The sequence below is a fragment of the Microcaecilia unicolor genome, chromosome 6, assembly GCF_901765095.1.
Source record: "Microcaecilia unicolor chromosome 6, aMicUni1.1, whole genome shotgun sequence".
NCBI lineage: Eukaryota > Metazoa > Chordata > Amphibia > Gymnophiona > Siphonopidae > Microcaecilia > Microcaecilia unicolor.
In genome coordinates, this window is record NC_044036.1 from 270,596,670 (window position 1) to 270,612,592 (window position 15,923).

Here is a 15,923-nt window from a genome sequence, read left to right on the forward strand (position 1 = left end):
TCACCCTCTGTTCAGGAGGTGTCGATGCGCTCCGCTCTGGACAGCCCGGAACAGCCTCCACGCCCGGAACAGGTACTGACGTCGACGCCTGCATCGACCTCTCAGCCTTTCTCTGCAGCCGCTCTAAACGAGAGCCTCCGGGCCGTTCTCCCAGAGATTCTGGGAGAGCTGTTGCGCCCTACCCCTCCGGTACCGGCGGTGCTTGCGCCACCGGTACCGTCGAGCGTGGCGCCGGCTGGCCCATCGCCCAGGTTGAGGTCCCCGACGTCGGTACCGCGTGCGGTACCGACCGCGGCCACCTCCCAGGAAGGCTCCCCGACTACGTCGGCGGAGGGAGCTTCGCCGATGCGGGCGAGGGAGTCTACCTCTCGACGCCCCCATCGTGGACGGGGTTCCACGGAGTCGAGCAGGGCGAGGTTGCAGACACAGGTCCGTGAACTTGTGTCTGACACCGAGGGTGAGGCCTCGTGGGAGGAAGAGGAAGATCCCAGATATTTCTCTGACGAGGAGTCTGAGGGTCTTCCGTCTGATCCCACTCCCTCTCCTGAGAGACAGCTTTCTCCTCCCGAGAGTCTGTCTTTTGCCTCCTTTGTCCGGGAGATGTCTACGGCCATCCCCTTCCCGGTGGTTGTGGAGGACGAGCCCAGGGCTGAAATGTTTGAGCTCCTGGACTATCCTTCTCCACCTAAGGAAGCGTCCACTGTTCCCTTGCACCATGTCCTGAAGAAGACATTGCTTGCGAACTGGACCAAGCCATTAACTAATCCCCACATTCCCAAGAAGATCGAGTCCCAGTACCGGATCCATGGGGACCCAGAGCTGATGCGCACTCAGTTGCCTCATGACTCTGGAGTTGTGGATTTGGCCCTAAGAAGGCTAAGAGTTCTAGGGAACATGCTTCGGCGCCCCCGGGCAAGGACGCTAGAACCTTAGACTCCTTTGGGAGGAAGGCCTACCATTCCTCTATGCTCGTGTCCAAGATCCAGTCTTACCAGCTCTACACGAGCATACACATGCGGAATAATGTGCGGCAGTTGGCGGGCTTGGTTGATGCTCTTCCCCCTGAGCAAGCCAAGCCTTTTCAGGAGGTGGTCAGGCAGCTGAAGGCGTGCAGAAAATTCCTGGCCAGAGGAGTTTATGACACTTTTGATGTTGCGTCCAGGGCCGCTGCTCAAGGTGTGGTGATGCGCAGGCTCTCATGGCTGCGTGCCGCCGACCTGGAGAATAGAATCCAGCAGCGGATTACGGACTCGCCTTGCCGTGCGGATAACATTTTTGGCGAAAAAGTCGAGCAGGTGGTAGAGTCTCTCCACCAGCGGGACACCGCATTCGACAAGTTCGCCCGCCGGCAGCCTTCAGCTTCTACCTCTACAGGTAGACGATTTTTCGGGGGAAGGAAGACTGTTCCCTATACTTCTGGCAAGCGTAGGTACAATCCTCCTTCCCGACAGCCTGCGGCCCAGGCTAAGCCCCAGCGCGCTCGCTCTCGTCAGCAGCGTGCGAATCAGCAAGGCCCCGCGGCTCCCCAGCAAAAGCAAGGGGCGAGCTTTTGACTGGCTCCAGCAGAGCATAGCCGACATCCAAGTGTCAGTGCCGGGCGACCTGCCTGTCGGAGGGAGGTTGAACGCTTTTCACCAAAGGTGGCCTCTCATAACCTCCGATCAGTGGGTTCTCCAAATAGTCCGGCAAGGATACACCCTCAATTTGGCCTCACAACCTCCAAATTGTCCACCGGGAGCTCAGTCCTACAGCTTCCAGCACAAGCAGGTACTTGCAGAGGAACTCTCCGCCCTTCTCAGCGCCAATGCGGTCGAGCCCGTGCCATCCGGGCAAGAAGGGCTGGGGTTCTATTCCAGGTACTTCCTTGTGGAAAAGAAAACAGGGGGGATGCGTCCCATCATAGACCTAAGGGCCCTGAACAAATATCTCGTAAAAGAAAAGTTCAGGATGCTTTCCCTGGGCACCCTTCTCCCCATGATTCAGCAAAACGATTGGCTATGCTCTCTGGACTTGAAGGATGCCTACACACACATCCCGATACTGCCAGCTCACAGACAGTATCTGCGATTTCAGCTGGGCGCACGCCACTTCCAGTACTGTGTGCTACCCTTTGGGCTCGCCTCTGCGCCCAGGGTGTTCACAAAGTGCCTAGCTGTGGTAGCAGCGGCGCTTCGCAGGCTGGGGGTGCACGTGTTCCCATATCTCGACGATTGGCTGGTGAAGAACACATCCGAGGCAGGAGCCCTGCAGTCCATGCAGATGACTATTCGCCTCCTGGAGCTACTGGGGTTTGTGATAAATTACCCAAAGTCCCATCTTCTCCCAGTGCAGAAACTCGAATTCATCGGAGCCCTGCTGGATTCTCGGACGGCTCGCGCCTATCTCCCAGAGGCGAGGGCCAACAACTTGTTGTCCCTCGTCTCGCGGGTGCGAGCGTCCCAGCAGATCACAGCTCGGCAGATGTTGAGATTGCTGGGCCACATGGCTTCCACAGTTCATGTGACTCCCATGGCCCGCCTTCACATGAGATCTGCTCAATGGACCCTAGCCTCCCAGTGGTATCAGGCCGCCGGGGGTCTAGAGGACGTGATCCACCTGTCCACGAGTTTTCTCGAATCCCTGTATTGGTGGACGATTTGCTCCAATTTGACTCTGGGACGTCCCTTCCAAATTCCTCAGCCTCAAAAAGTGCTGACCATGGATGCGTCTCTCCTGGGATGGGGAGCTCATGTCGATGGGCTTCACACCCAAGGAAGGTGGTCCCTCCAAGAAAGCGATCTACAGATCAATCTTCTGGAGTTGCGAGCGATCTGGAACGCTCTGAAGGCTTTCAGAGATCGGCTGTCCCACCAAATTATCCAAATTCAGACAGACAATCAGGTTGCCATGTACTATGTCAACAAGCAGGGGGGCACCGGATCTCGCCCCCTGTGTCAGGAAGCCGTCAGCATGTGGCTCTGGGCTCGCCGTCAAGGCATGGTGCTCCAAGCCACATATCTGGCAGGCGTAAACAACAGTCTGGCCGATAGGTTGAGCAGGATTATGCAACCTCACGAGTGGTCGCTCAATTCCCGTGTGGTGCGACAGATCTTCCAGGCGTGGGGCACCCCCCTGGTGGATCTCTTCGCATCTCAAGTGAACCACAAGGTCCCTCAGTTCTGTTCCAGGCTTCAGGCCCACGGCAGACTGGCGTCGGATGCCTTCCTCCTGGATTGGGGGGAAGGTCTGCTGTATGCTTATCCTCCCATTCCTCTGGTGGGGAAGACTTTGTTGAAACTCAAGCAAGACCGAGGCACCATGATTCTGATTGCTCCCTTTTGGCCGCGTCAGATCTGGTTCCCTCTTCTTCTGGAGTTATCCTCCGAAGAACCGTGGAGATTGGAGTGTTTTCCGACCCTCATCACGCAGGACGAAGGGGCTCTTCTGCATCCCAACCTCCAGTCCCTGGCTCTCACGGCCTGGATGTTGAGGGCGTAGACTTTGCCTCTTTGGGTCTGCCAGAGGGTGTCTCCCGCATCTTGCTTGCTTCCAGGAAAGACTCCACTAAGAGAAGTTACTTCTTTCATTGGAGGAGGTTTGCCGTCTGGTGTGACAGCAAGGCCCTAGATCCTCGCTCTTGTCCTACACAGACCCTGCTTGAATACCTTCTCCACTTGTCTGAGTCTGGTCTGAAGACCAACTCCGTAAGGGTTCACCTTAGTGCAATCAGTGCATACCATTACCAAGTGGAAGGTAAGCCGATCTCAGGACAGCCTTTAGTTGTTCGCTTCATGAGAGGTTTGCTTTTGTCAAAGCCCCTGTCAAGCCTCCTACAGTGTCATGGGATCTCAATGTCGTTCTCACCCAGCTGATGAAACCTCCTTTCGAGCCACTGAATTCCTGCCATCCGAAGTACTTGACCTGGAAGGTCATTTTCTTGGTGGCAGTTACCTCGGCTCGTAGAGTCAGTGAGCTTCAGGCCCTGGTAGCCCAGGCCCCTTACACCAAATTTCATCACAACAGAGTAGTCCTCCGCACTCACCCTAAGTTTCTGCCAAAGGTTGTGTCGGAGTTCCATCTGAACCAGTCAATTGTCTTGCCAACATTCTTTCCCCGTCCTCATTCCTGCCCTGCTGAACGTCAGCTGCACACATTGGACTGCAAGAGAGCATTGGCCTTCTATCTGGAGCGGACACAGCCCCACAGACAGTCCGCCCAATTGTTTGTTTCTTTTGATCCCAACAAGAGGGGAGTGGCTGTAGGGAAACGCACCATATCCAATTGGCTAGCAGATTGCATTTCCTTCACTTACGCCCAGGCTGGGCTGGCTCTTGAGGGTCATGTCACGGCTCATAATGTTAGAGCCATGGCAGCGTCGGTAGCCCACTTGAAGTCAGCCACCATGGAGGAAATTTGCAAAGCTGCGACGTGGTCATCTGTCCACACATTCACATCTCATTACTGCCTGCAGCAGGATACCCGACGTGACAGTCGGTTCGGGCAGTCAGTTCTTCAGAACCTGTTTGGGCTTTAGGATCCAACTCCACCCCCCGAGGGCCCTGTTTGTTCTGTTCCAGGCTACACTCTCAGTTAGTTGGTAAATTTTTTAGGTCAATCTCAGTTATGTCCTCGCCGTTGCGAGGCCCAATTGACCAATGTTGTTGTTTTGAGTGAGCCTGGGGGCTAGGGATACCCCATCAGTGAGAACAAGCAGCCTGCTTGTCCTCGGAGAAAGCGAATGCTACATACCTGTAGAAGGTATTCTCCGAGGACAGCAGGCTGATTGTTCTCACAAACCCGCCCGCCTCCCCTTTGGAGTTGTGTCTTCCCTTGAAGTGTATTGTCTTGCTACATACTGGACTGGCCGGCTCGAGCCGGTTTCGGGCGGGAAGACGGCCGCGCATGCGCGGTGCGCGCGGGCGCGCGAGGGCTAGCAAAGGACTTTGCTAGTGAAGTTTCCGATTGGAGGGGCTGCCGTGGACGTCACCCATCAGTGAGAACAATCAGCCTGCTGTCCTCGGAGAATACCTTCTACAGGTATGTAGCATTCGCTTTATTGTCAGTCAATTGGCTTTGAGATGCAGTTCTTACATGAAAATAAAGCACTTGAGTCAACATCTTAAAATTTGCAGATTCCCATTAACATTGTTTTGTTTTATTGTAATATGTTTGTATTGATTGTTACTTTATACCCAAAGTGAGTTACAGTGTATCATCAGAAAAGCAAGATATTAAGTCTAAGTAAATATTGAAGTTGTTGCCACTTTTTCCTTCAACACAAGGTGTTTTGGTTTCTAACTAAAAATAAAAAGCAGTTCAAACTTTGTTGCACTCTGTGCATGACTGTGTTTAATTGGTTTAGTAATGTACCCAGTCAGCTCTGCCCAATTAACTGCTAACTTACCATGATTTGGTTTAGAGCCTGACTGAAACCAGATCTGTGACCGAAATTGGCTGCTTGGTTTTGGACAAAACTGAAGATGAAAACGAAATTGGGCACCCCCCACCCCCTGTGGCAATCCCCTACGGGTAGTTGGGTGATGTGGGGGTGGATGTGCGGTGGAGAGTTTCGGTTTCAGTCACAAATGCACTGCCATTTTTGGGCGATTTTGGTGCTGAATACGAAACCGAAATTCATTTGACCTCTAATTTGGTTTGCTGTAGAAATTCATGTACTAGTTTGTTTTTAGAGGTTGCTGGCAAATTCATGTGAAACATCTCGTAAGGGGCCTATTTACTAAGATTTTGTTCCCTTAAACACAGAATTGGAGAAAATCATTAGCAAACCAGGCTGTGTAAGTGAAGACAGAATCTATTGTGTATTAAGCAAGTGATTTCAGATTTACTGTTTGCAGAGATATATGTAGATCAAATGCTCTTCCATGTTTAAGGTATCAGTGCCACATCAGAGGACATTCCCAATAAGATTGAGGACCTTCGTTCTGAATGCAGCTCTGACTTTGGAGGAAAGGACTCTGTGACAAGTCCAGATATGGAGGAGTCTGTACATGGTAAGAGAGGCTGACATAATTAGTCACTCTGCAGCCTAACAGATGGAAAAGTAGGCTGAGTTGAAATGCTTGTTGTCAGATAAAATGCTGCAAAACGGTGCTGCTTAACCCTCTCTTGGATAAATCCAAATTATATGGCCAATACTTGCAATGACACTTGAAATGGGGATAAATCTCCAATAACTCAAGAAACTACCCAGTGTTCAATATCTTCAGTCTCATTCACATTGGAGCAAAGGATTAACATTACAATTAATTTCTTTGTTTATAGGACCTCAGCAATAGTTTACTTCACAAGAGCTAAATATACGTCCTTGGCTTACTCAAGTCTTCATTGTTCCAGTTTTTATTTTAAACAAACATATTTTCAATATTTTCTCTATTTAAAATTTCAGTCCAGTTTGACAAATTATGTGATCCTGGAAACCTGACTGGCTAGGTGTGCTTCCAGGAGAGAGTTGAGAAGCACTGCAGTAGAACCTTTGAGAGAGAAATTACAAGTATTCTTCCCACATTTTCTGCTCTGGCTGGGACTGCAAGGGTGCTGCTTCTTGGTAGGCACAGCAGAGCATCAGGCCATCAACATGACAGAGGAGGAAGTGTTCCTGCTATATGCCAACCCTTAAAATTACAGAAAAGGCCATTTTTGGGGGGGTTGTTTCATCCTTGCCAGCTTTTTGGTTGACTAAATTGATATGCTGATTATCTGTAAGCAATGGATGGCAAGAAATGCATGTTAAAATTACCTTCTTGACAAATAGAGCCTTGAGAAAGATCAGCCTTTTAATTCAAGTTATTTATCCTAAGTTGTATGGGTTTTTTTTTTTTTTTTGTTGTTGTTCTGGTATTTTGTGGTTTCTGGATTTAACTCCTTGGTCTTTTCTGTTATGTACATTCCTTAAGGTATGGCGATGACACTGTTGGCTACAAAACTAAGTTATGAGTGTGGGCTATATATTAAAACAGAAAACTGATGAGTAGGAAGACATAGCTAACAAGGACTTATTCAAATTATTCAGAATGTAAAAATAATAGAGCTGGCCCTGCAAGACTTGAGTTTAACTCTCCCAGCTGATGAAGATGATAATAACATAATATAATAAAATTTATTTATATTCACATTATTTGTTAGATTCTAAGCAGATAACATCACATACACAGCAAATAAGACAAACAAGATTTAAACAAAAGTATACTATAAAAACAAAATCATATTCTCAAATCAAGCAACAACACAATATTCAAAACTTACTGCAGTGAAACAAAAATGTAATAAGTTCATTGTTCCTCTGATCCATATACTTGATGAAAAAAATTGGTTTTTAAATCTTTCTTAAATTGTGTTAGACTTTGCAAAACACAAAGCTCAGCAGGCAGGGCATTCCAAAGTCTGGTACCTATAATATAAAAGATAGAGGATCTATATTCCTCCAACTTCACCACACGATAAGATGGTACATTGAGAAGTAATTTTTGTGAAGACCTCAAAGAGCACACTGGCTGATAAAATCTTAGAGTGGAACATAGAGTGGAAGAAGAAACACAGTTTCTTAAAAATAAACAATAAAATGTTAAACTGAACTTGATATTGGACAGCAACCAGTGAAGAGATTTCAAAATTGGAGAAATATGATTAAACTGGGACGTACCAGAGATGACTCTGGCTATTGAATTTTGTTCAACCTGAAAAGCTCTCAGAGCATTCCTTGTAATTCCATTACAATAATCTAAGAAAGGACAAACAGTGATTTGTACAATCTTCCAAAAGTTTGATTGATTGATATATGGTTTAATTCATCTCACTACTCTCATCTTATTAAAAATTTTGTGAATTAATATATTAAGAACTTGACTTTTCATAGTGAATGCAGAATCTAGTTGAACTCCAAAATGCCTTATCTCTTTCAGTATTGGGATTTCAACAGTATTCATTTTGAATGAAGTGGGAACATCATCAATAATAGTACCAGATTTAAAACAAAATTGAGTTTTAGAAATATTTACATTCCATTCCATTGCTTATATACCGCTTAAATCAGCCAAGGAATCAAAGTGGTTTACAAAAGAATGTACTAAATAACAAAACATTATTCAATACCTATCAAACAAATACAGCTTCAAAGCCTTCCTAAACTTTAAATAATTTGGGATTGTTTGAATAGAGACTGGAATAATATTCCAGATAAGATTGATAAGCAAAAGAACTATTATGTATACTTTTAAATCACACATTTTTAACAGAAGGAAAATCCAATCTTAAAAAAGAAGAAAAACAAATTGACTGTCTACTGGAAGGATAAGTTAATAACTGACTATGGGAAGGTGGACAATCTTGTAAACTAAACAAGCTACTTTAAAATCCACCCTCATTTTCACTGGTAGCCAATGAAGTTCTCTAAAAATAGGCGACACTTAAACGGTTGCCCTTCATCCATTGATCAATGCTAGTAAGATATAAGCGCAGCATGGCAAAACTTTCTTCAAAAGATTTGTCAGCATTTACCAAAAGATTGTATATTGTCAGGATAGATTTTATATTTCAAGCCTAAGCAGCGTAACAACTGACATGGAGGATGGGTCTAATGGAGATTGAGTATGCCACAGACTCAGTCCAGAGCTGCTAATCAGAGGAGCGTAATTTCTCCCCTCCAAGGGTACTGGTGTTCCTTGGCATGTTGGCTGTGATGTGGGAGAGGGAAAGTCTTTAAGAAGAAGGAAAATGAGAGAAAAAAAGAAAAATAAATGCAGTATTAATGAAGTTATAACCGCTGTTTCCTCTAAAGTGAGCGGGAGTCCTCCAATTGCATTGCTGCCAGTGGGGGGTAGTGCTTCAATATTGTGTTTCTTTCACTAGGGGCAGGTAGGTTCTATGGAGGCCCGGAAAATTTTTCCTGTCCCTCACTATTGAAGATGTGATAGTAAAACGGCACCCCCCCCCCCCCCCCCCACTGGCAGGACTGTAGGTAGAAGACTCTCACTTGAGGAAACTATTATTCTAACTTGGTTGAAATATTGTGTGGGTATATTTTATGCATTTCTTTACCATAATGTACTAGCGTGCTGCATTTGCATAATCTCCAGTGTTGTATTTCAGGAGTGCATCAGCTGACTTCACCCCCTTCCCAGTCAGACTCTTTACTTGCGATGTTCGATCCTTTGTCTTCAGGTGATGGTAAGCTGTGAAATAATATAGTATAGGCTAAATAAATGGTAACTTCAAACAGGTTACCTCATTGAATTTGTTACAAAACTGTAAAAAAACAAAAATTTAAACAGTGTCATTTTATGTAATAGAATATTTTTAAATATTTGATATCCAGAATCTGTATATTCTATAGTGGTTTAATTTTTCTTTGTTGCTTTTTAAGGTGCTGTACCAGTGGTGAGGCCTAAAGTGCATTATGCAAGGCCATCTCACCCACCGCCAGACCCACCGATCCTGGAGGGAGCCATTGGGGGCAATGAGGCCAGATTACCAACATTTAGTTCCCATATCCTAACCTCAGCTGATTCAGAGGCTTTCAAACAAAGACATTCCTATCCTGAGAGACTAGTGCGCAGCAGGAGTTCTGATATTGTGCCATCTGCACGAAGACCCATGAGTGATCCTGGCTGGAACAGGCGACCTGGGAACGAGGACAGAGAAATGCCCCCTGGAATTCTGTCTGCTGGCATTGGAGCATCTTCATTGGCTGCTGCCCCTCAGTCATCTTCATCTTCCCCTAGTAAAGACTCCTCCAAAGGAGAGGTAATATCTGCTGATGCATTGCACCCCCCCTCCTCTGTCTTTCTCCTTTGCTGTCTTTTGCATTCTGAAAAATAAGATCTAAGCTAAATTGAAGGGCACAAACTCTACCCCCCACCTTGAATGGTACTGTAGTGGTTTGTTTGCATTTTATGTGTGGGCTAGACACATCTCCTTTGAGATGAGTATATATGCATTCAATAAAACAATAGATGCTGGCAGATGCTGGTTGGCCCATAGAGTCTGCCTAGTAGCTTGGGGTTTATATTTCTGTTCTGACCCATGGAACAAAATCCTGGAAAAAATCACTGTGCCTCCTAAAACCCCAACAGCTGGAAGCACAGTGCCATTGTACTGTACATTCAGCAGTATTCCAGGGATTTGCAATTTTATTAGGGGAAAGTGCAGGAACCTGCCTGCTTGGCTCCCAACATTTATTTATGGACCCTTTCTAGCATGCTCTACAGTATGCAAAAATTATTGTTGAAATGAAAGTAAATAAAAAAGACTTGCCCTCCCAGGTGGAAGACCGAAAAGACAGCGATGATGAGAAATCGGACAGGAACAAGCCCTGGTGGAGAAAGCGTTTTGTTTCAGCAATGCCAAAAGGTAAATCGGAAATCAATTTTTAACTGCAGTGTGTCAAGTTGAGTGTCAAAACATCCCCAAAATCTATCTTGATAGCTTTTCAGCATAATGAAAACAAAACCACTATAGAAAATATACAAGACTAACTGCAATCCAATAAAAATCCACCAAGGATATTTGTGCCTGCCCTGGACTGACTCCGAAACTCTTCCTCCAGCTCTCTTGCACTCCCCTGCTACTTGTGCACCTCTGGGAATCCATTTCCTTGCTGCCTGGCCATCTTGCTACTTCCTGAGAATGGGGCTTCATTTTTTTGTTACTATCACATCTTTCTAAAAGCATTTATTTGAAAACTTACAGTGCCCTCTGGAGACCACAAGCAAATCTGCACAGACAGAGAATCAGCAGTCGGGAGTATTTATCTAGTTCTAGACCTGCAGATACTGCAGTAACTCTGTAGTAATGTTGCACAGGGGTATCATCTTTCGGCAGAATTCCATGGCCTGGCTAGTTGAGAGTACTCATGCACAAGGCTTGACTTAATGTTTTAATCTAAACTAAATCAGATGTAACGATATTATTCTGTTGTAATCTCTTCACTGAAATCAACAACACGTATACAAACAAACTTATGTAATAACATATATTCAAAATAAGATCTTCAACAACTATTGCCATCCATAACTTACATTTTGCATGCACCAGTTTCAGAGCCAGAAGTCCATGGGGGAGGTGGGGGCAAAGGTGGACTGAAGGGGCTAGGTATTCCCTTCCTTCACCCACCACCACCCTCATCAATGCATACCTTTTGATGGTGGGAATGCCAAGCCCTGCCAGCTGAAGAGGTCTCCTGTGCAAATCTCCACATATGCTGCCAGAGCAGCATTCAAGTTGGCACTCCTGCGTATGCTCAGTTCAGTATCTGAACTGAGCACGCGCATAGGGTTACCATATGTCTGGATTTACGCAGAGGACATGTCCAGGCAACCGGGCAGGTTTGCCAATCTGCCCGTTTGTCAGGATTCGGCCCGCCACCAGCCTGCCCGTTTGTCCAGAAATCCGGACAAACGGGCAGATTGCTAGCCTTCCCTCCCCTTACTTACTACTGCCCTGGTGGTCTAGTGACCTCTTCCGTCTTCGGGGCAGGAAAGAGCCCCTTCTTTTCCTGCCCGGAGCGCTGCCCTGCATGCATCCTTCCTGTTCCTGATTTCGGTGCTGATTCAAAATGGCCGCTGAGAGTTGACGTGACCTTGCGAGACTTCAATTCTCGGCAGCCATTTTGAATCGGCGCTGAGATCAGGAACAGGAAGGATGCATGCAGGGCAGCGCTCCGGGCAGGAAAGAGGAGGCTCTTTCCTGCCCCGAAGAGGTCACTAGATCACCAGGGCAGTAGTAAGGTAAGGGGAGGGGGGGGAGGGGGAGTGACGGGATGTGTGACGGGGGAGGATAAAATGTGACAGGGTGCAGAGAGATGGCGTGAAAGGGGGCGGGGTGTGTGGTGGGGGCGTGGCATGTGTCCTCCTTTTTGGGGGACAAAATATGGTAACCCTACATGCGCATCAGTGACGGAAGCGCGCCTGCTAACATAGGTGCTGCTCAGATAGCACATGCAGGACTCGCGCAGGAGACCGCTTCGGCAGGAAGGGCTTGGGCTGAAAGTGAGGGGCCTCCTATAGTTATGTCACTAGCGTGCACCTAGCCCCCCCATTTCAGCATCAAAACTCATAATAGGTAGGAGGCCTGTTTTCTTATGACCCTCTACCCCCATACCACTCCCAGTCTATTTCTTAGGATTATGGCTGATCAGGTGACAGTCCCCACTTGTAACTGTTTCCTCTGAAATATTTAAAACATATTGTATGCCTAAGGTTCCAAAGACTGGGTGCAAGCTTTCCACGCTAGCCAGAAAGCTTTTCTATGCTTAAAGGTGAGCTTTGCATCTCAAACCTCTAAGCTCATATGAGTATAAAAACTGTTCAGCCAGTACCACTAAGTTGGTGGGATTTCCCGAGTCCAGAATTGTAGGATACACTTCTTCCTCACAATACAAGCTTTACTCGTTCATTTACATCTTCATCTGCTTTGAATTCCATTTTGCCCATTCTGAGTCCTATAGGAGACAGTTCAGATTGTTCTCTGAGGACAAGCAGGCTCTAATATTCTTACATGTGGGTCATCGTCCGCGATGGCCCAGAAGACGGAAAGAAACTCTTCAAAGCTCTGGAATCTTCCTGTTCGTTCCGTTGCGCGGGCTGACCCACCGTGACATGAACCATTGCGCGGGCTGACCCACCGTGACACGAACGTGCAGCAACCAGTCTTTTTTTCCGTGATTCTGGTTGGTCGGGTTTTTGTCCTCGCTGCCAGTTACGGCTCAGGAGATGCCTTCAGTGAGCGTTTTTCGCAAAGAATTCTCTTTTTTCTCTCATAGTTTATTTTAGTTTTAAAAAAAAAACTGTTTTTGTTTTTTTCCAGTATTCTTTCCTTAGTTTTTCTCATCCTTAAAGTTTTCTTTCTTTTTCGTTGTGGCCGCCTTTTAGGTCGCTCGGCCGGGTCTTTTTCCCTCTTTTTGTGCCCTTTTTGATTGGCACCATCGAGCCTTTTGATTTCGCCAATGCTATTTTTCCACCCATGTCATCGAAGACTCCCAACAGCTTCAAGCGTTGTACTCACTGCAACCGGACCATCTCGAGCACCGACCCTCACGCGTGGTGTCTTCAGTGTCTTGGGCCCAACCATCTTCCAGCTTCTTGTAAGCTGTGTAAGTTGATGAAGAAGTGGACCCAAGTGGCTCGAGAGGCTCAGCGTGAGAAACGTTTTCCTGAGCGGTCCGGTCCTTCGACGTCGACTTCGACCTCGGTACAGAGGGCATCGACGTCAAGGGAAGCAGCTACACTGAGAGCACAGGTAATGGCTGCCGATAGACTGCATCAAGCTGGGAGCAGCAAGGCATCGAGTAGGTCTCCACCCATCGCGAGGCCTACTGCTATGCAGGCCCCCGTGAGGATTCCACGTCTTCCTTGTCGGTACCAAGGAGTGTCGATGGCGGGCGTCGAGTGAAGGCTAAGAAGCATCGTCATTGATCTCCTTCCAGGCACGGTACCGAGAGCTCCAGGGAGCCGAGGGAGTCAGCACCCGAGAAGCGTCGGCGCTGGGAGGACCGCTCACCCTCCATACAGGAGGTGCAGATGCGTCAGTCGTCTGGCAGCATGGTACCGGCTCTCAAACCCCCTCAGATTCTGGCACCGACTCCTGCACTGGCCCCCCAGCTTTTTCCGATGGAAGCTCTCGATGAGCACATTCGAGCCCTTCTTCCAGAGCTTCTGGAAGGCTTGCTTCGCCAGTCTGCCTCAGTGTTGGGGGTGCTTGCGGCTTCCGCACCGTCTGTAGAGGCGGCATCTGAGCCATCACCTGTGAGGAGGTCTCTGTCTTTGGTACCGCTTGCGGTGCCAGTGTCGGCTGCCACCCGGGTTGATTCCCCTTCGACGTCGGTGGAGGAAGCTTCACCGGAGTCTAGGCAGGGATCAACTTCTCGATGCTCCCCACGAGGTCGTCGATCCTCAAAGTCAAGGCAGGCTCGGGTTCGGGCTGCTCTTAGGGAGCGCTCATGGGGTGAAGAGGAAGACCCCAGGTACTTTTCAGAGGAGGAGTCTTGTTGGCTTCCCTCTGATCCTACTCCACCGATTGAAGTAAGGACATCTCCACCTGAAAGTCTTACTTTCTCATCCTTTGTATGGGAAATGTCTAAGGACATTTCATTTCCCATGGAGGTTGTGGATGAGCCCAGGGCCGAGATGCTCGAGGTCCTGGATTATCCTTCTCCACCTGCAGAGGTTGCAACGGCCCCGGTGCACAATACACTCAGGGAAGTGCTGATGCGGAATTGGTCTTGCCCTCTTTCTAATCCAGTGGTCCCTAAGAAGTCCCAGTACAGAGTCCATGGAGAACCTGTAATGGTGAAGGCCCAACTTTCTCACGATTCCATGGTGGTGGACTCTGCTCTCAGAAGAGCCAGGCGTACTAGAGACTATATGCCTCAGCGCCCCCAGGCAGAGAGTCTAGGACCTTGGATTCTTTTGGGAGAAGAACGTATCAGGCCACAATGCTCGCCACCAAGATCCAAACATACCAGCATTCACTTATGGAACTCGGTGAGGCAGCTGTCTAGTTTAGTTGAAGCACTTCCTGCGGAGCTTGCTGAACCTTTTCACTAGGTGGTCAGGCAGCAGAAGGTGTGTCTTAAATTCCTGGCCAGGGGGTCTTACGACACTTTTGATGTGACATCCCAAGTAGCTGCTCAAGGTATAGTGATGCGCAGACTCTCATGGCTGCGTGTGTGTGACCTGAATCAGAAGATCCAGCAGCGAATGGTAGATGTGCCTTGCCGGGGGGATAATCTCTTTGGAGAAAAAGTAGAGGATATGGTTGATCAGATGAAAAAGCATCATGATGCCATGGATTCTGTCTCCCGCCGGATGTCTTCTGCTACTGCCTCCTCATTCAGGAAATTTTTTGGAGGGAGAAGGAGTGCTCCCTATTCCTATAATAGGCGTAGGTACACTCCTTCCTCTCGGCAGCCGGTTCAGGCTCAGCCCTAGCATGTGCGTTCTCGTCAACGCCGTGTGCCTAAGGCCCCTAGGGCTCCCCAGCAAAAGTAAGGGATGGGCTTTTGACTGGCTCCAGTGCAGCATAGCCGCAGTAAAAGTGTCCGTACCGGGGGGGAGGTTGATATTTTTTCACCAAAGGTGGGCTCTTATAACCTCCGACAGGTGGGTTCTTCAAATAGTCCGGTTAGGATACACACTCAGTCTGGCATCCAAGCCTCCAAATTGCCCACCGGGAGCTCAGTCCTTCAGCTCCCAGCACAAGCAGGAACTTGCAGAGGAACTCTCCGCCCTTCTAAAGGCCAATGCGGTCGAATCCGTTCCACCAGGGGAAGAAGGGCTGGGATTCTATTCCAGGTACTTCCTTGTGCAAAAGAAAACAGGGGGGATGCGTCCCATCCTAGACCTAAGGGCCTTGAACAAATTCCTGGTCCGAGAAAAGTTCAGGATGGTTTCTCTGGGCACCCTTCTTCCCATGATTCAGGAAAACGATTGGCTATGCTCTCTGGACTTAAAGGATGCCTACACTCACATCTCGGTGCTCCCAACTCACAGGAAGTACCTTCAATTTCGGCTGGGAACTCAGCACTTTCAGTACTGTGTACTGCCCTTTAGCCTCGCATCTGTGCCCAGGGTCTTCACAAAGTGCTTGGCAGTTGTCGCAGCATCGCTACGCAGACTGGGAGTGCATGTGTTCCCTTATCTCGACGATTGGCTGGTAAAGAACACTTCGGAGGCAGGGGCTCTACGGTCCATGCAGATGACTATTCAACTGCTAGAGCTACTGGGGTTTGTAATAAATTATCACAAGTCCCATCTTGTTCCGGTGCAAAAATTGGAGTTCATTGGAGCTCTGTTGGATACACGGACGTCTCGGGCTTATCTTCCCCAGACAAGGGCAGACAATCTCCTGGCCCTAGTGTCCTTGGCTCGAGCGTCTCAACAGATCACAGCTCAGCAGATGTTGAGACTTTTAGGGCACATGGCCTCCACAGT

The 15,923-nt window shown here is 48.1% G+C and overlaps 1 protein-coding gene across 1 annotated transcript in view; it reads left to right on the plus strand.

Annotated features, from left to right (window-relative positions):
* GAPVD1 (GTPase activating protein and VPS9 domains 1) overlaps positions 1–15,923 on the plus strand; it is a 199,454-nt gene that overhangs the window by 130,821 nt on the left and 52,710 nt on the right. The window contains 4 exon segments of the mRNA XM_030207414.1: positions 5,871–5,990; positions 9,085–9,162; positions 9,359–9,738; positions 10,257–10,344. Of these exon segments, the coding sequence (XP_030063274.1) occupies positions 5,871–5,990; positions 9,085–9,162; positions 9,359–9,738; positions 10,257–10,344 (666 nt within the window).